Genomic DNA, 25,641 nt, shown 5'->3' with positions numbered 1-25,641 from the left:
AAGCTAATTAAAGTATGGCTCTTTGCAAAATGCTAAATATGAAGAATTCAGAGGTGGCTCAAGACTTTGCCCAGTACTGTATGTCTATGTGCTGTACTTAAATACATATAAATAATGTAATTGTGGGCGGCACGGTTGGCTTAGTGAATAGCACTGTGATCTTGCACCACCAGGATCTGGGTTTGATTCCCATCTCGGGGTTTGTGTGCATGTTTCTTTCCGTTCTTCCGCTTTTTTTCCGAGGGGGGCTTGCAGGACGACTTTCACACACAAACACACACTAACGGATTGGGAATGACTGCTGTCTGGCTCACGGATTACATAAATTTGCTAAATAACGGATTAAACTTATATAATATATAGAAAATATATAGAAAATTTAACTAAATAAGTGAGTACTTAAATGGCGGACCTAACGCGTTAGATTACTCGTTACATCAAAAAAGTAATCCAAGTTCTCAGCTAGCTTCAGTATAATACAAACAAAAGACATCAGGATATAGTATTTCTAGTCAGCTTGACTGAATGTGCAAACATATCCGATTCTCACTTGCTGAACATAGTGGAAATATCTCACATGCAGAGTCAATATCAGGATTTAGATGTTAGGAGTCGACAAGTAGCGTAGATGTAGTAGTATTTAAATAAACCACTCTGCAAACGTAGTGTGCAAACAAGAGGTTCAGGTTCAGCGACGAGGATTCCTCCCAGCTCGAGACAAAGTGCTTGGAGTTTAAATAATCTATCCTTAAATAACAAGAGGGCAATTTTCATCATGAATTTCTGATTGATGAAAGACAGACAGCTGGCGGTAACGGCGTCAGACCCTTCTGTAATGCTTACTTAGTTTTCTGATGAAAATTAGCGAGTTTTTTTTTTTTATGCTAAATTGATTTATTCAACGTTGCCTGGGTTTGAACCTTCAGGCTACAATGTGTGACAAGCTTTCAGGAGCACAGTGTGACAGTGGGTGTTTAGACATTTTCACTGAGGTGATAATTAGCCACCACGAGTCCTACATTAAATATCACTGGTCCTCTATTCATTAGTGTGTTTTGTATAGAAATTTAGAAGACGAGACATCCGATGTAAGACTTTATTCAGATACAGACATGTAAAAGCATTCTCTGTTATAAACCGTCTCAGTGTTTGTGTTTGTTAAAGTTTAGTAGTACAAAAGTTTTGACACCCCAGAAATTTTATACAAAGATACATTAGCACATATGATAATTTCCCTTCCTAAATGTTATCTAAATCTTATTTTATATCAAAATTATACCTACAATTTGACTTTGCTTTTAACAGATCAGATATACAGTAGAGCGGATAATGGCTCTTATCGTCTTCTAATTATTCGTATTTCTTCTTTTTTAACATAAAATATCTATTATATATTTGTAAAACAAAATAAATCATTTTTTTTTTTTTATATGCTATAACTGTGAGTTTAGCAGAATATCATGTCAGAAAGGACAGTTCAAGAATCGTGCTGATTTCATTGCCACTACGTCTTAAACCTGTTTCAATCCTTTTCCAGTACAAAATGAAATAATCTGAAATTACGAAATAAACAGATGCTTGCGAACATTAAAGCAATATGTTAAATACTTTTAGACTCTAACAGGTCTCATGGGCCCTTTGTTGGCTTTTGTTTATCCATATCAAGCTGCTTGGCTGAAGTACAACTTTAACTAAACCCTATTTTGCAGGTTCCCTCAAATACAAACAATCTGAATAATTTACGCCAACGTGAATAATTTTGACTCAGATCTGTCTTGGGTCTTTAAGTATTTATCCTTTATTAAAGAACTGTAGAAAAATCAATTTCCCTAAGCATAAATGAAACCTCACCCGAACCCAAAACAATAGAACATTAGAGCATTAAGCATTAATAGAGCATTAAGATTTAACATTTCATTATCGAATCTATATTTAATACACGGACACAAAGGTTACCCAGGTGAAAAAAAACACAAGCACAGCAAATGTCACTCCAGACAAGGTGTTAACCGGATTACATTTTTGTTTTCTAAGCACATACGAAGCCCTCACACTGGAGACTAAATTGAGCACAATCTTACAGTAACCTGCACACTGTTTTAAATGAAACTCATTTAAAGGTTTCCATAGCTGTAGATCAGCTGCCTAAACACTGCGGTAACATCATCATCATCATCATCATCACTATCAGTGACATCACACGTGTAAGCTTTCTGACTGAAGAACAATCTTAATGTGTTTTTTTGCCTGTGTGCTGCTGGATTCCACATTTCACTCCAATACCGAATGTGCCATTTCTGTGTTTATGTAAATAAGCTACTCCTGAGCCACGCCTCTCCGTATAGCAGCTGAGTTGAGCAACAAGCTGGTGGTGGGGCTCTTCTAATATGACATCACATTATGGGGGATATCAAATTGGTTTGTTTAAGGCCTGGCCAATAAAAAAAAAAAAAAACAGAAAAAGGACAAAAAGCAGGCCCCTTAAGTTGTGTTTTGGATGCATGTTTTATGTTATACCATTATATAATGTTACGATATTATAACTTTTCTTTTTGATGGCAAATTCAATGGTTTAGTTCACAAACGAGGTGAATTAAACACCTTTTTCTGAGCCGCACTGAGCTGTGAAAATGTGTCTTAAAACTCAGCAGCAAAGGAAGAAATGCATTAGGAATAAAAATCTATTGTACATCCACTGACTCTAAATCTGTTAATCCTAGTTAAAGAGGTGTGACCTACAGATCTTTCAGTTCTAGTGAAAGAGGTGTGACTTATTAATCTTTCAGTTTTATTGAAAAAGGCATGGCCTCTTCTTGTTTTTAAATCTGTCACTTATAGTGTCCTCAGGATCTGTCAGTCTAAGGTCTAAGGACTACGGATCTATCATTGACATAGTAATGACATCTCAATCTGTTCCTGTAACAGATGTGTCCCATGGATCTCCTATGGATCTTTTATAAATATCCCGATTTAATATAATTGTTTTAGATTTTGTTACAATTCTAAACAAACTTAGCAAATAATTTGCTCCTTCCATACAGTTTAGTCTAGAGTGCACACCACATGTAGAAATATAGCGGAACTACAACCATCTTCTATTCAAACATTTGTAAATAAAAAATATATACAGTGGAACCTTGGATTACGAGCATAATTCATTCCCGGAAGCGGGCTTGTATTTCAAAACACTCGTAAACCAAATAAAAGAAAATTCCTATAAGAAATAATGGAAACTTTAATTATTCGTTCCACAGCCCAAAAAAATAAAATCCATAAAAATAATTAACATAAAATTTAAAGTAAAAATAAAAAAAAATTAACCTCCACTGTACATAAAAAAAAAAAAATAATCCCGACAGATAAGTCTTTCCGTATGTGTGCGCAGGCACATATATGTGTGTGTTCATATGTGTGTGTGTGAATCTAAAGTAAGCTCCCCTCTCCCCTTTCTCATCTTACACAGTTACCCTTCCTCCACTGTTTTCACACACACACACACGTGTGGAAAAATAAACAAGAAATCTCTCTGGCACTCGATTGAGCGACACACGAATCACTGCTGTAAAGTAAGTGTGTGTGTCTTGTGAATGAGAAAGTAGAAGGGGTCTGTGTGTGTGTGTGTGTGTGTGTGTGTGTGTGTGTGTGTGTGTGTGTGTGTGTGTGTGTCCAATGATGCGTGCGCAGACAGACACAAAGAGCAGGCTGATACAGAGAGAGGAAATGGATCTTTAACCTCTCTAATGAGACTTGCTTTTGCTTTACATATGTACTATAATATGTTATACAAACAGTACACACATGCACAGATGTTGATTAAACCAGTAAGAGACCCAGCAGGGGAGACGATTACCTACAATTTCGCAGCACAAGAAAGAGAAAAACCGTTGACTCAGTTGTGATCACGTGACGTTCGGCATCAAAACAAGAAGTGCATGCCTGATACATGATACTCAGTACTCGTAAACCGAGACTTGTTCGCTTTCCAAATCAAAATTGATTTAAAATCTTTGCTCGCCTTGCGGAACTCTCGCAAACCACGTTACTCGCAATCTAAGGGTTTTACTGTATTACAAACACAATTTTTGAGTCAGTGGCGATACATTAATTGAAACAGAATCATGATACATAACTGAATCGTTTTTTCCCAATGTAAAAAACATATGTAGTTATTCTGTTGCAAGGTTTGGAAGTAGTGAGTGATGTAAATATACAACCAGAAACAAGGCTGCTATCTTTAGCACCCAGAAACTTACGCTGTATATGGGTGAGAGTGAGGAGCTATGGTACGTGATACATCCGTCTGAAGAACGTCTGGCGCGCTCATCACGTAGAACTGACCTAAGGGAGTAATAGAAACAGGGAGAACAATTGGTTTCCATACTGTAAATGCAAATGACACAAAAGACAAAAAAAAGGAGGGAATAAAACATTTTTTACAAGTTAGTTCCTGTTATCACTTATATTAGGACAGCTATTTTTTTAATGTATTTCTTCTCTTTTTAGCTTTTTTTCCTCTTAATTTCAGTTACCCCATTATCTTAGACTGTTACAAGGCACTGGCACTGGAGACTCCTTCCATTTCAACAATTATACAATATGTTCACATTTCAAATCAGTTTAAATGAAACATACCTGAGAACCAGCCATTTTAATAGAAGCGAAAACATATTATAAAGTGAATTTGTTGAAACTTGCGTTTTGCAATCTGCCTGAGAGAAGGTGAGATGTAACTAATTTTACGTATATGTACTTTAAGATACTTTATACTGTATTTTGCTTAAAAGTACAGCAAATATCTGTGCACCTACTTAACTACATTCCTGCATGGTGTTGTGTTGGTGTGTAATCTTTGAAGTAGGAATGTCACCCCCTGCTGACTATTATGTGTAAGTGTGTGACTTGCCTTTCCGTTGAGACACGTCTAATATTGCATGAGGGGGTTAACTTAAGGAGAGAAACAGCATGTTTTTAATTAAGGAGAGAGAGCTTGTTCTCTATGAAAAAGGCTACTGTGAGCTAATACAAGCTCTGTACTTTTGATACTTTAAATTAAGTACTCCCATACTTTTACTCAAGTACACATCTGAATGGAGGACTTCTACTTTTACTTGAGTAATATTTGCCCTAGGCAATCTCCACCTTTACTTAAATGCAGGATTTGTGTACTTCGCTCACCTCTGCCCTGACCAATCAGAATCAAGGATTCACAGCAGGTTGGTAAAAACAAATTTTGCATGTTTGAACGCAATCTTCCTTCATTAACACATATGAATAATTAATAGCTCAAATATTCCTCATTAGTACTGTGAGACTGAAGCCAATTTTTTTTTTCACTGAAAGTGCTGTTTGCTTTTTTATATATATATATATATTTGGGCCCGCCAACAAGATTAAAGTACTTTGCAAACTGTGTGAGACCGAGCTCGTATATCATTTCAGTATTTCTAATTTAAGGACCCACATGCAGTCTGTTCGACCAGAGGAGAGTTCCTGAAGACGCAGCTTTAAAACTACCTCTGTTGGCATCCTCACATCTGGATATAAAACACAGGAGTTACTGCAGCAGTGGAAGAAGAAAATCACCAATAAAACCACTGAAAGGGACATCCAACTTTAAAAGACACTACAGTAAATATGTTTGTTATGTGTGTGATGTGCTTAGTGATGGATTTTTTCCTATAAGGCATATAAAGTTTTATGTTCTAAGGTTAAAAGTTCTCTGCTCTCAGGCTTCTTTTGTTCAGTATTATTTTCCTTGCCAAAGACTAGATCTCAAACTGTCTTGTTTTTATGAATTTCTTGTTCCTGCAGTTGCTGTCACATCTCTTGGCATCAGTGTGCACACTGTCTAGCTCACCTGCTGTGTGAGAGCGTGTAGGTTCGGCCGGATGGGCTGAAACTCCAGTGGCTGTCGCATCACTTACAGCAGCTGGTGGGATGTAGGAGAAGCGTGCCTCGCCTCCGATCGTCTCTGCTGCAGGACTGCCATCATTACTGAAGGGACTCTGGATCACAGCCTGATATTCACACAAACACACACACACACACTGCTTTTATCACTAAGTCTACTGAGCTGACATAGACAAAGCAGCCGCATTTTACACAAGCTGTTGGTAATTGTAAGCACATGCAATGTAAACAGATGTGCTGCATCAGCAATGTTTCGGGACGGTTATTATATAGAAAGTCTTTATTCGTTAATAGCTGTGTAATAGCTCTGATTATGAATTTCTGTCAACCGTCAAGTGAAAAGGAGTATACTTTATACTATATCTGTGAAAAGGCATGATGTAGATCTGTTTTACCTCTGGATCTGAATGACCTTTGAATCTGTCAATCCTTGTAAATGATCCATGAACTCTGCATCTATCACTGACAGAGGAAGGATTTCTGAATCTGTTATTGACACTGGACTCTAGATCTGTTAATCCTAGTGAAAGATGTCTGACCTATGGATCCTTCAGTCTGCAGGACAATGGCATAGCCTTTAAATCTTTCCCTTCTAGTATGACCTCTGGATCTGTCAGTCTAAGATCTAAGGACTACGGGTCTATCATTGATGGAGTAATGACATCTTAATCTGTTCCTGTAACAGGTTTGGTCTATGGATCTCTCAGTCCAAGTGAAAGAGGCATAACCTTTAAATCTGTCAATCCCAGTGAACATATGTGGCCTATAGATCTGTCAGTCCTAGTGAAGGCGGAGTAGCCTTTAAATCTCAGTCCTAAAAAAAGAGGCGTGGCTTATGGATCTCTGTCAGTCCCAGTGTATCAGGCACTGTTCGATGTTCACTGATTCTGTACCTGCTGGGCTCCAGCGAATGAAGCAGACGAGACCACGCCCACCGCCCCACCCACCAATGACTGGTTAGTCAACTGAACAACCTGATAGGTTACCTGGAAAAAGAAAGCATACAATTCTTAAATACACATAGCAAACTTTGCCTAAACGATGCCTAAATTCGAACCATTCCACCTATTTTCTCTGCAGGTTCTCAGGAAAACTGGGGCTCGTCTTAACTAGGAGAGTGAGCGTGTAAAGTGATAGTGCTGAGACATCGACTCGGTCGCTCCCAGCATGAAAGAGCTGTCGGCCTAGAAACAAGTATGGGTGATGTCATGGTTTGGACGTGGGCTTGTGTCTTGTCACCATGACAAGCTGTTAAAAAAATCTGCAGTCAGCAAAATAGGATTTTTAAGAACATTACCACTGATCATGAACCAAGAGAAAAGAGGGAGGAAAAAGCCTTGTGTAATGGACTAAATTTAATGGACTAAATTAGACTTACACAATCAATATAAAAGGTAAAAGCAATTGTATAAAAAAAAAACTGTGAAAAGGTTTGATTTTGGATGTAAAACATATTACGTCACATGATGCCCAAGAAATAATAACATGATTTATAAATCTAGGACCAATCTGGTGGAGCAGACCACTTCCACTTTAGCCTCCAATTCCCACAGAGGTTTAACTTAATATTTCCAAACCTCCCCTGAGAGTGAAACCACGTGTCTCTTAGCGCGGTCAGCAGTCATGCCTTAACCATGCAGATAGTTGAGGTGTGTGAGCTAATTTAATCCACGGCTCAACAACAGCACTAACTCTTATTGAGTTTACCCTGAAGAATAGATATTTGTAAGTTCCCCTCCTTCCCCAACCTCCCCCAACCCGCCTCGGTGCTATCATGTGACTTTCTTACTGACCGACATGTGACCTGGGCTCACTTCCAGTCTCAGTGAGGAAACACAGTCACATGACCGGCTGCAATAACTGCAACAGAGCATACTGCATCCTTTTCTTCGGCATCTGTTCGGCCTACGGCACTTGTTCTTAATGCGTCATGTGAGCGTTATTATTTTTTAATACTTAGATTTATGAAGCATTTATACAGGGGACAGAGAGACAGAGAGAGAATCTTTTATTCATTAGAAAAGACACAACACACAGCACCCTTTTGTCTGCAATGCAAAAATAAGCCTGACGCTAATAACAAAAAACAGTACATTTTATAACTAATATGGACAGCTGAAACGGCATTTAATTTATTAAATAAATTTTACAATGTATGATTTGTATAATTAAAATTTTCTAAGTGTCTTGTGATTACTCTGTGCAAACCTGCCTTTTCTATCTAAGTTTCATTACCCTCTCGAGCAGAACGAATGCTGGACACCCACCCTGTCTTTGCTGATCGATTGCTTTCGGGGTAATTGGAGACCCAAAGCACACTTAAAAAAAATTTAATAAATAAAAAAAACACCTGCGTGCTGCCGCGGTCGGAAAGAAACTGATACTGGACGCTCCGGTCAGTGAAAGCTGAAGTGTGAGGAAATGCAGCTCCTTCACCTCCCCTCGAAGTGTCTGTAACAAAAGGAGACGATGATTTATTTAAGAAGCTTGTGCGTTTAATTCCCAAGAATGCCAATGGATAAAGGATTAATCCTGAAAGTGAATATAATTAATAGAGGAAAATGATTTAATTATTTAATATCAAAGGACTAATATGCTTTATATCATAAAAACAACAAGTAACATTTGGCACAAAACATTTGGAAAAGTGACAATCCTTCCATACTCCGGGTTTATTCATTTATTTATTTATTTATTTATTTTTAAATAATTAATTTAATTTTGGCGGCTAAGCCATTTAACTGTTATGACTTTAGCTTCTTGATTATTTACCACAGACACATACTGTGTATTCACAAACCTGCTGATGTCACTACCCTTATAAGTTCGATCCTACCTTGTATTTCACTTTTGTCCCAATACATTTGGTCACCACTGTAAATCTGAGATCTTGTCTTATATATCTTTTATAAAATTAAAACAGAAACAATCACTAGCCTTGACAAAAAAATGCAACAAGTAAAAGTTATGTTAATAAAATAAAAACAGTTGATTTGTTCAGCCTATTACCTGCACTAAACTTTGAGCAATTTAGCTACAATTTAGCTACTAACCACACTAAAGCTTTCTAACCACATCCTTACAACTTACTTTAAAGTTGAGGTATACTGTATATATTACATTGCACACACACACATTATAAAAACCTAACATGCACAAAAAAATTACAATTTACTTATGATTTTGTTATATAAATTCTCCATACCTTCAGTTATCTGTAATGATTCCTTTTCTTGTTTTGTTTGCCTAAAAATAATTAAGTCAAAAACATGATTATAAAAGTACATATTATACTGTTCAACAATTAATATCTTTATAATTATTATTATTATATTTTTAGAAAAAGGGAATGACAAACACAAAATATAACAGGTTGGGCATGTTACATGAATAAATACATTAATAAACACATCCATATATCATTTAATTATTTTTGCTGATTTGTTAAAATAAATTCTATTTATAAATATCTTTGGTAAAGATATTTACAAAGATATTTATAGATGGATATTAACTATAAATTCAGCTCCGCCTAATTTATCACATGCATTTTTTTTTAATTAATTCTATATTTTAAACCATAGTAGTAAAAGTCACTAAACACAAAATTTCAATAAGGAATCTTTCATCAAGTTAAATCAATTGCTTTAAGCCTTGCTCACTTTATCACCTGCTCATGTCTCAAACACACCCATAAATATAAAAAAAACTATTAAAAAACTATTTAAAAAGCTTTAATTTTAAGATAATTTTATAGATAAAAAAAATTTCTATGAAAATCAGACAAATAAAAAAAATATGTAAAGATATGAGAATTAAGAACTATAAAGAAGCAACTTCGATAAATGTTTTTAGCTCCACCCATTTTCTCACCTCCTTATGTCTTTTACTTATGTATTATTATGTCAACATATCTCTTTCCTTTATAAACCATACAAACCACACAAAGCAAATAATGTTATACTAATAACATAATAACAATTGTACACTGTATATTTAATTACTTTTGATTGACTATTCACAAAAAATGACATGAAATAGTCTAGAGATTTATAACCATCCATGTACATTAGGACCCCATTGAAGTCACCTAAATGAGGATGGGTTCCCTGTTGAGTCTGGTTCCTCTCAGGGTTTCTTCCTATTACCATCTCAGGCAGTTTTTCCTTGCCACTGTCACCCTCGGCTTGCTCACCAGGGACAATCTCACAATCTCATTATTATCTAAACACATTTTTCTCTTACTTATACACACTTTTTATTTTTATTTTGAGAACCGTGGTAGGACACACACTGTCTTATTGGAAACCCCATAAGCATGAGGGGAACAAGCAAACTCCACACACAGAACTGAGGCGGGACTCGAACCCAGACCCTGGAGGTGCAGGGTTAACCACTAAGCTAAAGATTAATGAAACTTGATAAATATTGTCTTTAACAACTTTTTACTGTTCTCTTAAAGTTTTTTTTAGAATGAAAGTCTTCCCTTTGAAATGAAAGAAAGATTTAAATTCTGTAAAAAGTATATGCAATCTATAATGAGGGCAAGTTTGATTTGCATTAATACTGATTATAATTTTTTAAAATATAGAAAATATATAAAAATATGAAAAACTGGCACTATAATATTATTAATAATAATAATAATAATAATAATAATAATAATGATAGCCCTATTCACTTTTAGTGTCCTGCCAATAAAGTGAAAAGAATTACTTATTATTTAAAATATATATTTTAATTTAAAAAGAACCCTGACGCTGTACCTCATGGAGGGGTCCAGAACCTGCTGCAGCACATCCATCTGCCTTTAACTCCAGAACAGTTCTTATGGAACTGCTGATCACGGGAACAAACACACGGGTCATGTGAGAGTCCGGAGAAACACCGGAGACAGGCGTTGGGGATGTTCTCCAATCCGCTTCCTTTTCTCACTAAGTGCACTAGGTAGTGCGCACAAACCGTTATTTTCACACGTAATGTTCGCGTCCTAATGCAGGAAGTGAAGCACTGTTTGGAATCAGCCCGTTGGGTTCTTCGTGCGCATGCGCAGTGTGTAATCTAGGCTGTGCATTTTCTTAACTGTTCTTAAACTTACTATAGATACTATGTGCATACTATAGAGAAAAATGACCTACTATAGAAACTATGTCTTTCAGAATTCTCCATATTTAGTTTATAAGACTAATACATATGTATTTTATAAATAAAACTTCAAAAGAAGAATGTATTAAAAATCAGTCTCCTGGCTAAATCAGGAAGCTGTCTGAAGTGTTTAGTTCCCCCTTATGCAAGGAGACTTTTTCTGAGACAATGTAGTGTGTTTTCTTTTTAATACAACATTTTAGCTATTTATCCAGCTCTTATTTAAGTTTTTTTTTTCTGCACATTTGTCCGAACTTATTGAAAGAGATATCTTTTCATAAACAAGTCTCAGAAAAAAAAAATCTGTCTGTATGGCTGGCCAGACAGATTTTTATATAGCATTGTGCAACACTGTCTGGACAGAATTTAATGAATAAGCTATCAATACGCTATTTGCTCAATGTAAAGCTACTGGCTCAATATTAACATCAATAGATATTAATTAAAGAAGCTAAACTGAATATTTTTACTGGGATTAGTTAATATTTTCACCGCTAAAATAACTGCACTGAAGTGGCGAATAAGTGAATTTTAACACGCTGGAGTCATTTTATGACTAAACTTAATTATTATCCAATCTACTTTTTTGATTCCTCATCTGTGATTCACTCTCTGATTTCTGAGCAGGAAGTGTATATGGCTGATGATGAATGAAGTACAGCCTTTAAACTATTTCTACAAACTCTTTTCCTGCATACAGAGTCAAATTGATTATGGTGTGGTCATGTGCGAAAAAAATTCTTTAAGCTACCAGAATCACTCTTTCACAGTCCTGAAATATGCCCTTTGTGGGGGGTGCATCAATTAATGCACTTCCCTTCTTACTCTGACATTCCATCACCCTGGAATAGGGTCAATCTGGACTCATCAGACCATATGACAAATGGCTATAGGAAGGTACTATAATCAACAGGGAACGCATCCTCATTTGAGTGATAGATTGCCATCTCAAGGAAGTTTTCCCTTTCCGCTGTCGGCCTTGGCTTGCTCTTCAGGGACAATCTGATAATCATTATTTATACATATTTGCTCAAACTCATTTCAATTTCATTATATTATATTAAGCTCATTTGTGACAATAATCATTGGTAAAAGTGCTATATGAATAAATTAAAAATTCTCCATAGCCCTTATATTGTAAATATACAAAATATTACTGTTCATAAAAATAAATCTGTAATGTTATCAAGGATTTTATGAAGATTCGAAAGGTTGAGGACCCCCGACTGCAGCAAAACTGTTATTATATCTACAGTTACCAATCTACAACAAGCTTAGTTGTCATTTGCCTATAAAAAAAAAAAACAGTGGTTTACTTAGTTCCCAAATTGTCTTAAAATCCAACGTTTCACAAATGGAAATTGCTTCCAAAATGTCATGTAACGATTTCCCAAATACCTAAAGGGGAACTAAATATTAGATTAGGGAAACTTTTTTTTTTTTTTGGAGGGGGGCGGGCTGGGGTATACATTAATACTGCATGTGTTTTATTTCTTAATCACTTTATCAATCCCAATTATATAATTAATACCACAGTTTCTTTCATTACAGCATAAAAACGCCACCGATAACCTTTACCCTAGTTACTAGACTCGGAACTTGAACCAGAATCTCGTTTTGTCCGAACTCTGTAGCCTGAAACACGTAGTAATCGTTTTTACAGTCACATTTTACAGTCACAGTCACGCCATGTGATTGGCGTCCTTTCGACGTCCTCGAATTTGATTGGCTTAACCTTCGTTTCATGGGCCTGCCTCTCATTTGGTGTCGCACTGATATTCCTCCGACCACGTCTGTACACCGGTTTGTGATTCATAAGCTCTCCGACGGTTAACACCATGACTGGTCGTGTTCTAGTCGGAGTTAAGCGGGTTATTGACTACGCAGTAAAGGTATGCGTCTTCTCTGTTTTTAATGCGTGAATGTTTAATTATTTTATTTCATTGACTTTAATAGCCCAGCTGTTTGACGGGTTATCTGACTTCACCCCGGGGTGTATTCCAAAAACTAACCTAGTGCGTTACGAAGGGCGCATTTGCTGCTGCTTTCTCAAACATGAAGGGGACTCGTTTTGGCAGGTAGCGGGTGATTTGAGATTGAACCCTAGCCTATTTTTTGCTAAGAAGCAAGAACTTCAAATCAAGGTCAGCACGGATAGAAACGTTTCTGAACAAAAAGTTAACAAAAAAAAGATGTATATTCATATTTAGTATTATTAACTTAAAATCATCAATGCTTAAATGTTTTATTATTATTATAGTTTTTCATGCTTCTCACATTTGGCCAGCAGTTCTTGCTAGCTGATTAATTTTGCAGATGTATGGAAGTATAATAGTGCCAAAATTCCTCAAAGCAAAATAGCAGGTTGAATTACATGAACTGAAAAAAACGTGTTGCAATAAATATGTTTGAATTTTTCTGCATTGCAATTTGATCTGAATTGAAAAAAATCCTTAGAGCATTTACAATGTTTGAAATTTTTGCCACTGCAATTTATTGTGGTTGTATATTTCAAGTAAAAATGTAATCCAAGCATTTAAAATTTAATGCAAAAAGATTCAAGTTACTAAATTGCAGTTCAAAAATATTTTCAAGTGTTAAAAATACAGTCTTCATTATTTTTCAATCTTACAAATTCAGGTCGATAAAATTCAGGTAACAAAATTCAGGTTGCAAAAATTCAGGTAACAAAATTCAGGTTGCAAAAATTCAGGTAATAAAATTCGGGTTGCAAAAATTCAGGTAACAAAATTCAGGTCACAAAATTCAAGTCGCTAAAATGCAGGTCTTTACATCCGGGATATCACAGGCAGAGCAGTGGAGAGCCGATTGCTGCTGTCCGTGCCGCAGTGTACTTTAAAGTGTGCTTCCTGCTCCCTGTGCAGTCTACTTCTCAGAAACTACTTACCGATCGGAACGCAGCCCTCTTAACTAACAGGCCGGGTTGCCAGTTTCACAATAAAGTGTGTATGTGTTAAAATTACTCCTCCTCCGTAAACACTATATTCAAAGCAAAGCCAGCGCTCTTTCATTCACACGCGCGAGCGATGGGTTTCCCGCCCCTGAGCTCGGTAATGTTACAGTCTGTGGAAAAATTCTGTACAGCAGCAGAAACAAATTTAGGAAGCAGTCAAACAGCATGAGTTCAGCGCGTGACACCAGAGTAACTGCAGAAGTCTGACTCTGTGCAAATAAACTGATAGGGACAATTCCAGACAAAGAATAAAGACAGATATATACGATAGATAGATAGATAGATAGATACTTTATTGATCCCGAAGGAAATTCCAGATATCCAACAGCAATAGAGACAGTAACAGTAAGACAGGTTATAGACTCCACACTGTATATCTTACAGTCAGTATACAGTCAGTATACACAGGGTAATGTGGGAACTGACCAGAGTTACTAGTGCAATGATGGACAAAAACTATATATAAAAAGTATATAAAGATAATAAATATAAATTACAATAAAAATAGAAATGGGGTTAATTGCAGTGCAGCTATTGATGTACAATGTTATATGTGACAAAGTCACAGTGCGACAGGTATTTATGAGTCGCCGTATAAAGCTTAAATCAAACTTCACTCATGCACACACATATGAAACCGTCACATATACATATATACTACTAACTGTTTGAATAACTACATGAAGACTTATGACTTCATACTAAATATTAAACTGAAATGTTGTAATTGCATTGCATAAAATAATTTATATAATTTATTTATATTATATTTTAATCAGACTGACATTAAACCGTACTATCCACACTTTACGTTTTTCTTAATTACAAAGTTTTTGTGTTTACCTTTATTTATAAGCAATATAAATTTAACAAAGTCTAAACAGCATGTATGTTGTTGCTGCTGCTGAGGAAATTAATCACATCTGGTTACTGAATGTGACTGTAACATTACCGAGCTCAGGGGCGGGAAACCCATCGCTCTCGCGTGTGAATGAAAGAGCGCTGGCTTTGCTTTGAATATAGTGTTTACGGCAGAGGAGTAATTTTAACACATACACACTTTATTGTGAAACTGGCAACCCGGCCTGTTAGTTAAGAGGGCTGCGTTCCGATCGGTAAGTAGTTTCTGAGAAGTAGACTGCACAGGGAGCAGGAAGCACACTTTAAAGTACACTGCGGCACGGACAGCAGCAATCGGCTCTCCACTGCTCTGCCTGTGATATCCCGGATGTAAAGACCTGCATTTTAGCGACTTGAATTTTGTGACCTGAATTTTGTTACCTGAATTTTTGCAACCCGAATTTTATTACCTGAATTTTTGCAACCTGAATTTTGTTACCTGAATTTTTGCAACCTGAATTTTGTTACCTGAATTTTATCGACCTGAATTTGTAAGATTGAAAAATAATGAAGATTGTATTTTTAACACTTGAAAATATTTTTGAACTGCAATTTAGTAACTTGAATCTTTTTGCATTGAATTTTAAATGCTTGGATTACATTTTTACTTGAAATATACAACCACAATAAATTGCAGTGGCAAAAATTTCAAACATTGTAAATGCTCTAAGGATTTTTTTCAATTCAGATCAAATTGCAATGCAGAAAAATTCAAACATATTTATTGCAACACGTTTTTTTCAGTTCATGTAATTCAACCTGCTATTTTGCTTTGGGGGATTTTGACACTATTATACTTCCATACAGATGCGTTGCCAGATTGCGATTAATACTTTTTAAACAGTTTTAAAAAATATATAACTCGGAGTACACTTATTAACATTTTAGAAAATATTCGTCATGCAATTGCTAATACTTACAGTCTGTCTCTGCATATGTTTCCTTTCTGTCTAGTGTGAAATTGGTAACTAGAGAGACTATCTTTAGAGGGGGTCGTTGCCAACCTGGCAACAAAATCGTCTAAAATCATGCATTAACTTGTTGAACAATTTATCCTGATTAGTATAGACTAAATAATTTAGTCATAAACAGTGCATGTTGTGCGGTTATGGGAAAATAATCAGTGTGTGAAGCGAGTTGACTTATATCACTTTGAAACTTTTTTTAAAGCACTGTTTCTACAACATCAGTTTGCCAACAGTTACTAATTGCCCTCATAATAAAGTAAATTGATATAATAATGCAAGTTGTTACTATAGAAATGATCAAAAGGGGGGAGAAAAGGATAGAGTAAGGCAGAACAACAGTCGCAACAGAAGTGAGATAATGAAACAAAAGCAAAAAATTTAGACAAAGTAGATGTTGACGAGAAGGGGTAGAAATTGGAAAATGGCAGTATTAATTAGTAAACTAAGAATTTGACACAGCAACCTTAATAGCATTTTACTTACCGTTGGTAAACACCCAACCAAGTGACAGAATGGAAAGTCACTGATCGGGGAAAAAGGCAATCGATATTGTTTTTGAGGAGGACTCTGAGGAAGCTGAGGAACATGAGATCTATAGGTGCCAGTGATGCAACCTTCAGAACACTAAGGGTGCAAAGGGGGCCTGGTAAGAAACATGTAGAGAAGAATGGAAGTGTGGACGTGCCAGATAAAGCAGCCAAAAACACAGAACAAGTCAAGACAAAGTCATGAAAGAAAGAATTAGATGTCCCAGCCTGAAAACAAGAGAGAATGAGATCGGAATGGGAATTTGGGAAGGTTGAGTACAATGTTAAAAAATGGAGAACAGTGGCAGGGAAGAAAGTATTTGATCGGTCTCTTTGGTGACAGGGCTAGGATTTAATCTAAGCGAGATGAGGGAGATCAAGACCAGAAGAGGGCGATCTCTTTGGTGACAGGGCTAGGATTTAATCTAAGCGAGATGAGGGAGATCAAGACCAGAAGAGGGCGATAATGCATCATAGTGGATGCCAACCACTGGTAAACACCAAGAATTAGTTTTCTAAAATCAGAAATGCTGTTATAGAAAACTATCAGCATGGAGAATTCAAATGCACCATAGAATATTAATAATACAAAAAACTAATACACATACCTATTGTATAAATGATAAACAGGTGATCCTTACCACAGCCCACATTTAAGTTGTATAGATGATTGTTTACGTGATTCTTCGATCCTTCTACTGGCTCTTGATTTTCCTCCAGTCTGCAGGTAGGTCATTATCTGCTTTCCAGAGTGGATTTTTTTTTCTTTTGATCCTCTGCTGCCTGAGTCAACATTGTCACACTTTGTGATGAAATCGGCTCATGATCATAGTCAGCCTGGACCTTGGACACAAGACGACAATCAGTTTTATACGACATGATCAAATATGCAACACAATAATTAAAATATGGAATAGCTGCATGTACTGTTATAACAGTAGTTTCTGGTATAAGGTGGCTTTAGAGATATATATATATATATATATATATATATATATATATATATAAAATGATTTGTTTTTTTGCAGTTGTGCCTATAGAAACAATAAAGTATCAATGTCAAAATTGCTGTGCATGAGAACTTTTTTGATCTATACTTTTCCCGTCTCGTTCTCTCAGATCCGAGTGAAGCCTGACAACACCGGCGTTGTTACAGATGGTGTGAAACACTCGATGAATCCTTTCTGCGAGATCGCAGTGGAGGAGGCTGTCAGGCTGAAGGAGAAGAAGCTGGTGAATGAGATTGTGGCTGTGAGCTGTGGACCTCAGCAAGTGCAGGTAACACCTGGTCAGCTGAGATAATACTTGCAGATGATAATTTTATATTTAAACTTGAACCCGTTTTGTGTTAAAAAAAATTTTTTTGATGAGGCCGTTCAGGTTAAACCAGGATTTATGGCTGTGCAGTATAACAGAACACCGTTATGAGAGCAGCTCCCTCTATAGAATCCTCTGCTCCATTAATGCGCTTATCCCAGTGTTTAAGGAATTTTAATATCTTTAAATTAGGCACATGTAACCAAAATTTTTATTAACTTTTTTTTTTTTATCAGTAGTTCTTCATCACAGAGATCACCAGAGTTAATCCCAGATAAACAAAAACTATAATCTTCTACAATTTATTCCATTACTGTAGTAGAAGAAATTCCTACTTCATTCATGACACCTTGACTAAGTGTCCAAGTAATGTTTATGGCTCTTTTAATCTAACTTGATACAAGCAAATATATTACTAAATCTTAAAGCATTTACATAATGTTTAGTATTTAATGAAAATCCTTGACATGACTACATAATTTTTTTAAAGCGTATAGGTTATTAATTTTAAATATGAAACACACCATCAGAAATGTTTTATTACAGCACTTTGCCAACTCCATTATCCTGAGAGACTTGCAGAAGTGTTTTGGAGTCTCGATCATCCTGGTGTTAGTCCAGTAGGTCAGGCATTTAGAGCACCATGAAGGAAATGATGTAACACAGCCATTTTATATTTATGAAATGTTTTTATTGCCATGGAAGCGAATTAAACTTGCATCCACTTTTGACTTTTAGCCTGTCCTCCCAGCAGAACCTTTTATGGATTGTTGTGGGTGTCACTAAATGCTAAGTAAGCTGCACCACAAGGGTCACGATGTAATTTCTGGGCGACCAATGTACACGGGTGTATAAAGAAAACTAGATGACACTGAAATTTAAACACAGCAAAACATAAAGGATGTGATGTTGGAAAATAATAACTTTTAGTGTTATAAGTAAAAAGTGAATAAAAAAAAAAAATAAACTTTTTATCTTTTTAATGTTCTTGGAACCATCAGACTAATTGCACCTGTTCCCTCAGACTCGTGTAACTAATCCACTGCTGATGTGTGTGTGTTCAGGAGACCATCCGCACAGCTCTGGCGATGGGGGCAGACCGCGGCATTCACGTGGAGGTTTCCGGAAAGGACTACGAGTCTCTCGGCCCTCTGCAGGTCTCCAAGATCCTTGCTGCGTTAGCGAAAAAAGAGGAAGCGTCCCTCGTTATTCTCGGGAAACAGGTAAGGTTTGGGTGCTAATAGTGCAAAAGTGTCCTTGGCTTTACATTCTAGCTTCTGAAAAGGAGCAGAAATACTTGCATCATCATGCCACTAGATGTCGCAGTACACCTGAGCTAAAGCATCTCGCGTCATTGGCTGGATTTTACAAGTCAGACTGTAACGTTTAGTGGACATTACACAACCATGATCTCTGTTTCTCTTTTAAACATTCATCATGACGTGGCCGGCCATAAAACTGGAGCATAAATTAAATTAATTTCTTTTCTAGTATTAAGCAAAATGGAGATGTCAAAATCACAGACATATTGCAATAAACCGATTTCACCTTCCTTCATAGTATTAAAACAAATCAACAATGAATCATATCATTACACATTCATAATATTTAAGCTTCCAAGTAAAGCAGGTCCAAGGCTTATGAAAAAGTGAGTGTTTTTATGACGTGTGATGCGAAAGGCTATATTTTACAAGTTCATTACATTACATTATAACATTTTGTGTGCATTTACACAGTGTTATGGCATATAATATAATTCCTGGAATTGCTAGCATGGTCTCTCGCCAGGTATACAAGTTTATTATAGAGACTTTATCTTTACAGCATGTGCAGGGTAAATTAATTCTTCCATGATGTAATGAGTAATAAGTCATTAATATTGATTATGATCCCGCCGTGGCTCACAGTGAGGTTTATATGGACTGATCTCTGTTTGTTGTTGAACAGGCCATTGACGATGACTGTAATCAGACGGGCCAGATGACGGCTGCTCTGTTGGACTGGCCCCAGGTGTGTATATGCCCCCCCCCCCCTTTTTTTTTTCTTTGTTTGCTCTCTCTCTCTCCCTTTTACACACACACACACAATATCTTAATTTCTCTGTTGTTTACAACATGAGGAAACTTCATATCATTATTTTTTTATGTTAGATTTTTACTTGTGTAGTTGCTGTTTATTACATAAGACAAAATTGTTGAACACAGTCGCAGTGGTAGGATACTTGTACAGCCTGGCCAAAATGAAGAAAAAAAAATGTACACTTTTATTTGTAAACAATTTATACATTTTATGTTATAGATTTCATTTTTTTACAACTGTAAATTTACATTACTTACTTTTAATTTAACTTTGAAAATCTATCTATCGTTCTATCTTCTTTTTTCTATCCCATCTTTCCTTCTTTTAGCTCGCGGACAGCCGTTAAAGCATTTAACTGCACATCATACTGTGTATGGTTGTGTACGTGACAAATAAAATTTAAATTTGACAAATAAGATTTGAATAATTTTGCGTTGGACCGCTTTTAGCTGCTTTTGATTTCGGCACGTATTCAGCGTGGCATTGTTTCCATCAGCTTATGCAAAATGTTGCAACATTTTATTTTCATCCAGGATCGCATTCATTTCTCTCCAAGATCTCAAATTTGATGATGGCAAAGTCGGACCGCTGTATAAAGCATTCTCAAGCACATCCCTAATATTCTCAGTTCTCAATTAAGTTGTGAGCCCTGTGGTGGCCGATCAATGTGTGAAAGTGATGTTTTATGCTCCCTGAATCACTTTTACAATTTAAGTGATACTGATGAATGATGGCATTGTCATCATGGAATATGACTGTCATTGTGTACATTCAGGTCATCGACTAACCTCATTTTTTTGGTCACATTGCTAAGTCCAGACCTGACCCACTGAAGTAACCCCAGATCATTACACTGCCTCCATAGGCCTGTACAGTGGGCACTAGGCATGATGATTTTCTTACCCTGATGCATCCATCACTCAGGAGCAGGGTCAATCTGGACTCATCAGACCACATGACTTTTTTTTCTAATGCTCCACAGTCCTTACTTTCCCGATTAGTCTCACTGATGAGTGGTTTTTTTAAGGCTACACAGCTGTGAGTGTGAAATTTTTCATTTTTTATAAACAAATTGATTTGAACTAGGGCTGTAGCTATTGAATATTTTAGTAATAAATAATCGAAAATTAATCGAGTAATCGGATAAAATGTACTTTTGCATAATTAAACAGCAATGTACATATATAAGAGAAACAAAGATTAATTGGTTTAATTTTCAGAAAAATCAACTTTTATTTTTTAAATGCATACAGCATTTTATCAAAAATAAATTTTGTCATAATTCATAATACAAGGAATAGCTTAATACCCCTCACCTAGCGGTTTGACACACGGTGGGATGCGGTGTTAGCTGCAGCGATTGCCCGCCAACGTTCCGCTAATGTTCCGCAAAGTACTGCAAGGTCCGCAAGCTTCCACAAAAAACTGCAAAAATCATCGTTTAAAAATTCAGTATAAACATGTTTAATTTTTCGTGTGCTGTCACGCCAAAAAAAACATAGCTTTTAAGCAAGCAAGCTTTTAAATTTAATTAAAAGAAGCTTCGACGCAAAAGGTTTTGCCTCGATCATTTTTTGTAATCGAATTACTCGAGGAATCGCTCCAGCGCTAATTTGAACATTTTCACCGTACACTCTCTTATCACAATTTTCTTTTTTCTTTGCTTGATGCAGGCTGATTTAAACCTTCTGAATCAGAGTAACATCTTTGCCATGTCTTTTGATAGGGTTGTTTAGAAAATGAGAACGTGCTCCCTTCATCAGTTAGGGTGAAATAACTTTTTGTTAGCTGAACCATTCTAAAGCCTCTTGCATATTTGCATAGTTAAATCCAGGCAGTAATTTATTTTAATTTTGTGTGTCATGTGTGCATGCACATGCCTTATATTTAAGGAAGTAGGCATGAGCTGTTTACACAACAATGATGCAGTCTGGTGTGGTGGGATGTGACGGATGTATTATTTTCATATAACAGCACACTCTTGGGTGTGGTATTATTTTTATACCACAGCAATTTGCGAAAGAGTGCATAAGTTATTTATGTGTACATAGCATTTTTTAACAATATATGGGTTGACTTAATGTTGAACATCCAAGAGATGTATTAGATCTTGTTTTTGCTTATGTTAATGCTGTGATAAACAATCGTTTCTTTATCTTCAGCCAGAACTGCCTGTTCTTTTATAATTAAACACTCCACAGTCTGACCAATCAGATTTGAGCATTCAGCTACAATGTGAAAATTTATAGTGTAGATACAATATCATTGGTCTTTCTTGCAGTTCAACTATGGCAGTAATCTTATATATGATGGGAAATATGTCACATTACACATTATAAGATCTTTCAATGTCTAGGAGAAACTAAACATAAACATGTAGTATGGTACAGAGAACCTGTCGTACCTGATTGAAAGAAAAGTACTTATTTTCTGTGTTAGTTTTCAGAAAATTGTGACCTTTATTCTTTCTATTTACAATTTAGTATTTGTATCCCTGTTTTGGCCTGAATGTATTTATGTAGATCCTCCAGCAGATGTCAGAGCGGAGCAATTGTACGCCTGTAGCTTATGAGGGAAATAAAGAGAAACGGGGTTTATCATCAGGACAAGTGAACATGTAATTTCTTTACTGCAGGGGACCTTCGCCTCCGAGGTGACCTTCGAGGGAGAGAAACTGAAAGTGGTGCGAGAGATCGATGGAGGACTGGAGACGATTAAAATTAACACGCCTGCTGTGGTGACTGCCGACCTGCGCCTTAACACCCCCCGATACGCCACACTGCCTAACATCATGGTACAGAATCTTGGTTTCTTTCACACTTCTTACAGGGAGTACAAGATTAATCTAGAAAATATTGCAGTATATATGTGTGTGATTAAAAGTACACTATGGACAAACGTATTTAGCCAAAAATGTTAATCATTAAATTCAGGTGTTTCAATCAGGCTCCTTATCCCCAATGAATGGCAATCCTTATCTTAACTGCCAAAGAAACATTATCTAAAAAAAAAAAAAAACGTTTCAATGCTCTTTACTCTTCACAGATTTAAAACCAATTATAAATGTATACATGAAAATGGCAATTAGAATGGGAACAGTGTCCAATAAACAACCTACATGAAATAAATCCTGATGTTGTATCAAAACATACATTTCCTTTAATAATCGTTGGGATTAAGTCACTTGTACATGATGCAGAATAGGAAACTTAAAAGCTACACACAAATATTTACTATCAAGAGAAAATTCACCACAGTGGTCATCATGTAAATCGCTTCTGTCCATCAAAAATATTTTATTTGACTACACCTTTTGAGGAACTTTTTATTCTGTTGACACTTTTAAAAACAAGTAAATCCAAATTAAGTTTTAAAGTTCTTTAAAAGTTTTATTTTAAATATCTAATCTAGTTTTATTATTGAATAACAAAAACAGACTCTCGCCATGAATATAGCCATAGAAGCTGGCATGGCGTTAAAAAGAAAGAAAGACACACCAAGATATCTTGGACAGTGGAGAAGTTTGGGGAAGGTCGTTTTCTATTCCAACACGACTGAGCCCCAGAGCACAAAACAAAGGCCATAAAGATATGGTTTGATGAGTTCGGTATGAAGGAACTTAACTGGCACTAACACAGAGCCCTGAATGGGCACAAATTACCACAAACACTCCAAACGTTTGTGGACAGCCTTCGAAGAAGAGTGGAAGCTGCAAAAGGGGCGCCGACTTTATATTAACGTAGAGGTATTTGAATACAGTGTCATTGCAAGTTTGGCCGAATACTTTTGTCTATATAGTGTCTCCTCTGTATGTTACCTCATAATTCTTCTAAATACTGGTAAAAAAAAAAAAAAAAGCTTTAATCCTGTAGTGGCTATTGTTAACGCACAGTTGGCAAAACCTTTGCAAGATTTCATATAATGCATAACGTGTATCAAGAAGACATCTTCACATATTTCCGCTGGACAAAAAAAAGTCAGATGATGTTACACGGGTTCCCTGGAAACTTTTTAAGCACCGGATGCCCTGCTGCAACAAAAAATGCCAGCAGCACCTTTTAAAAGTGTCTGCTTTTTGTCTCCTTAAAGTAAAAAGTGTCAAGTGGAGTTTTTTTTTTTTTTCTTTTTTACCTCCTCACATTTTTAAACATAGCTAGATTAGCATCTGGTGGTTAAGGTTGGGTTTTGCACTTCAAAAGAATATAATCCCAAGAAAGTACTGTTTATGTTTATTATTATTATTATTATTATTATAAGCTTCATATTATAATGGCTCAGATTTTTTAAAGCTTTTTTTTTATGAACTATATAGAAAGCCAAGAAAAAGAAGATCACCAACATGAAGCCAGGTGACCTGGGAGTGGACGTGAGCTCTCGGGTGGAGGTGCTGCGGGTGGACGATCCTCCCCAGAGGCAGGCCGGGGCGAAAGTAGAGTCAGTAGAGGAGCTGGTGAGCAAACTGAAGGAGGCAGGAACAATATAAGCGCCGAGGGAGCAGGCGGAGCAGTGCGCATACTTCCTGGGGTAAGAAAGTTAGAACGATTGTATCAGTGTGAAATATTGATATAAATATGATAATTATATAGAATCTGCAGTGAAACTTAAAATACACTGAGTAACCAAATGCAACACACATGAACAACGTGTACAATGTAAAGTGCCATATGGAACGAAAATGTGTACATCTGTAAGAAATACACAGTAACTTTGTAAGGCACCAACACGATTTAGCTGTGTGGGACTGCAGAAGCTGCATGTGTCTCAACTTTTTGAGACAAGGGTTGTGGAGTGTGGCCCTGATTATTTACAGTGTACTCATGTTAATTTAAGACGGACTTGTAAAAATCCACACTATCCCTTAAATGTCCCTATTTTTCCTTTTTTTTTTTTTTTTTTTTGTTGCTGGCCAGTATGACCAACTTGACCCATCTTAAACAGTAATTTATTTAATTATTTTATGTATTAATTTACTTATTGGCCCAGCCAGTATATAAATCCAATCAAAGAACATGTAAGAGACTGAACTTTAACTTTCTTCCATATCTCACTCACCTCTCATCTCATCTAAGAAACCGATGTTTGCATTCAAATAAAATAAATTCGCTAACATGTTTTCTGATCATGTGACTCTATCATTTCCAGGTCTTTTCTCGCTCTCTCTCTCTCTCTCTTTATTATTTTTTTTTGGTGTCGCCACAATTTCCTTGAACTCCACCCTCCGCCGAGGTCCTTACAGTACCTCCACCTTCTCTCTGATCAGCCAGCCGTCGCAGCGTCTGCTCATCTCTGAATACACAAACCATCTTTATTTCAACTCCTGGTCCTTCTGGCAATTTATCTGCTGTATATACACCTACACCGTCTGGTGTAGAGAGACTCATTTTTTCCACATGTTGAGTCAGAGTGCTGACCTAGAATCACTTTTTGCTTCCTGTTTGATTATATAATGTGGAATAGTTAAAATTCTAAGAGATCTTGTTTATCTCTGACGGACTGCCGATGTTGAAACAGGGAAAATTTATGGTGCTTTCAGCATAGTTAACTTTTCCTAATTAGCCCCAAGATGTAAGCACGAAACAGTTCTGTTTGCTGCTGGCTTATCCGTCATACAACAGATTTTTATGATATCAGGGTGTCTTTGATCCTACATTCTTTATTTAAAAAAAAAAAAACAACAACAACACCATTTTAATGTAGATGAATCACATTTTAGGTGGAACAGTTAGCATCTCTTAGCACGGACCAGGTCAGAAGAAATGAGCTCTGGTTGTGTTTTTGATTGTACAGTATCCAACTTTGAAAATAAAACCGATAAAACTCA

At 36.3% G+C, this 25,641-nt stretch overlaps 2 protein-coding genes across 4 annotated transcripts in view; one reads left to right on the top strand and one right to left on the bottom strand.

The window, feature by feature from the left end:
- The window catches only part of LOC128514022 (upstream stimulatory factor 2), a 27,585-nt gene extending 11,053 nt beyond the window's left edge, over positions 1-16,532 (bottom strand). The window contains exons 1-6 of one of the 3 annotated variants that reach the window (XM_053487649.1): positions 16,381-16,532; positions 9,116-9,156; positions 8,261-8,361; positions 6,804-6,896; positions 5,858-6,017; positions 4,254-4,338 (exon numbers count right to left, since the gene is read on the bottom strand). In XM_053487649.1, the coding sequence (XP_053343624.1) occupies positions 4,254-4,338; positions 5,858-6,017; positions 6,804-6,896; positions 8,261-8,361; positions 9,116-9,156; positions 16,381-16,484 (584 nt within the window). In that variant the 5' untranslated portion in view covers positions 16,485-16,532. Of the gene's footprint in view, positions 1-4,253; positions 4,339-5,857; positions 6,018-6,803; positions 6,897-8,260; positions 8,362-9,115; positions 9,157-10,676; positions 10,788-16,380 lie in introns of those variants that run through there. The other 2 variants (XM_053487651.1, XM_053487652.1) reach the window with 2 other exon arrangements.
- On the top strand, positions 12,828-25,641 carry etfb (electron transfer flavoprotein subunit beta). The gene is made up of 7 exons (XM_053487653.1): positions 12,828-12,947; positions 17,544-17,702; positions 18,806-18,964; positions 19,689-19,751; positions 22,456-22,614; positions 24,133-24,344; positions 24,963-25,641. The coding sequence occupies exons 1-6, from the start codon at positions 12,894-12,896 to the stop codon at positions 24,301-24,303; spliced, it is 765 nt and encodes a 254-aa protein (XP_053343628.1). The 5' UTR covers positions 12,828-12,893; the 3' UTR covers positions 24,304-24,344; positions 24,963-25,641.

This window comes from Clarias gariepinus, chromosome 26, assembly GCF_024256425.1.
Source record: "Clarias gariepinus isolate MV-2021 ecotype Netherlands chromosome 26, CGAR_prim_01v2, whole genome shotgun sequence".
NCBI lineage: Eukaryota > Metazoa > Chordata > Actinopteri > Siluriformes > Clariidae > Clarias > Clarias gariepinus.
This window is presented reverse-complemented; position numbering and strand designations above follow the sequence as displayed.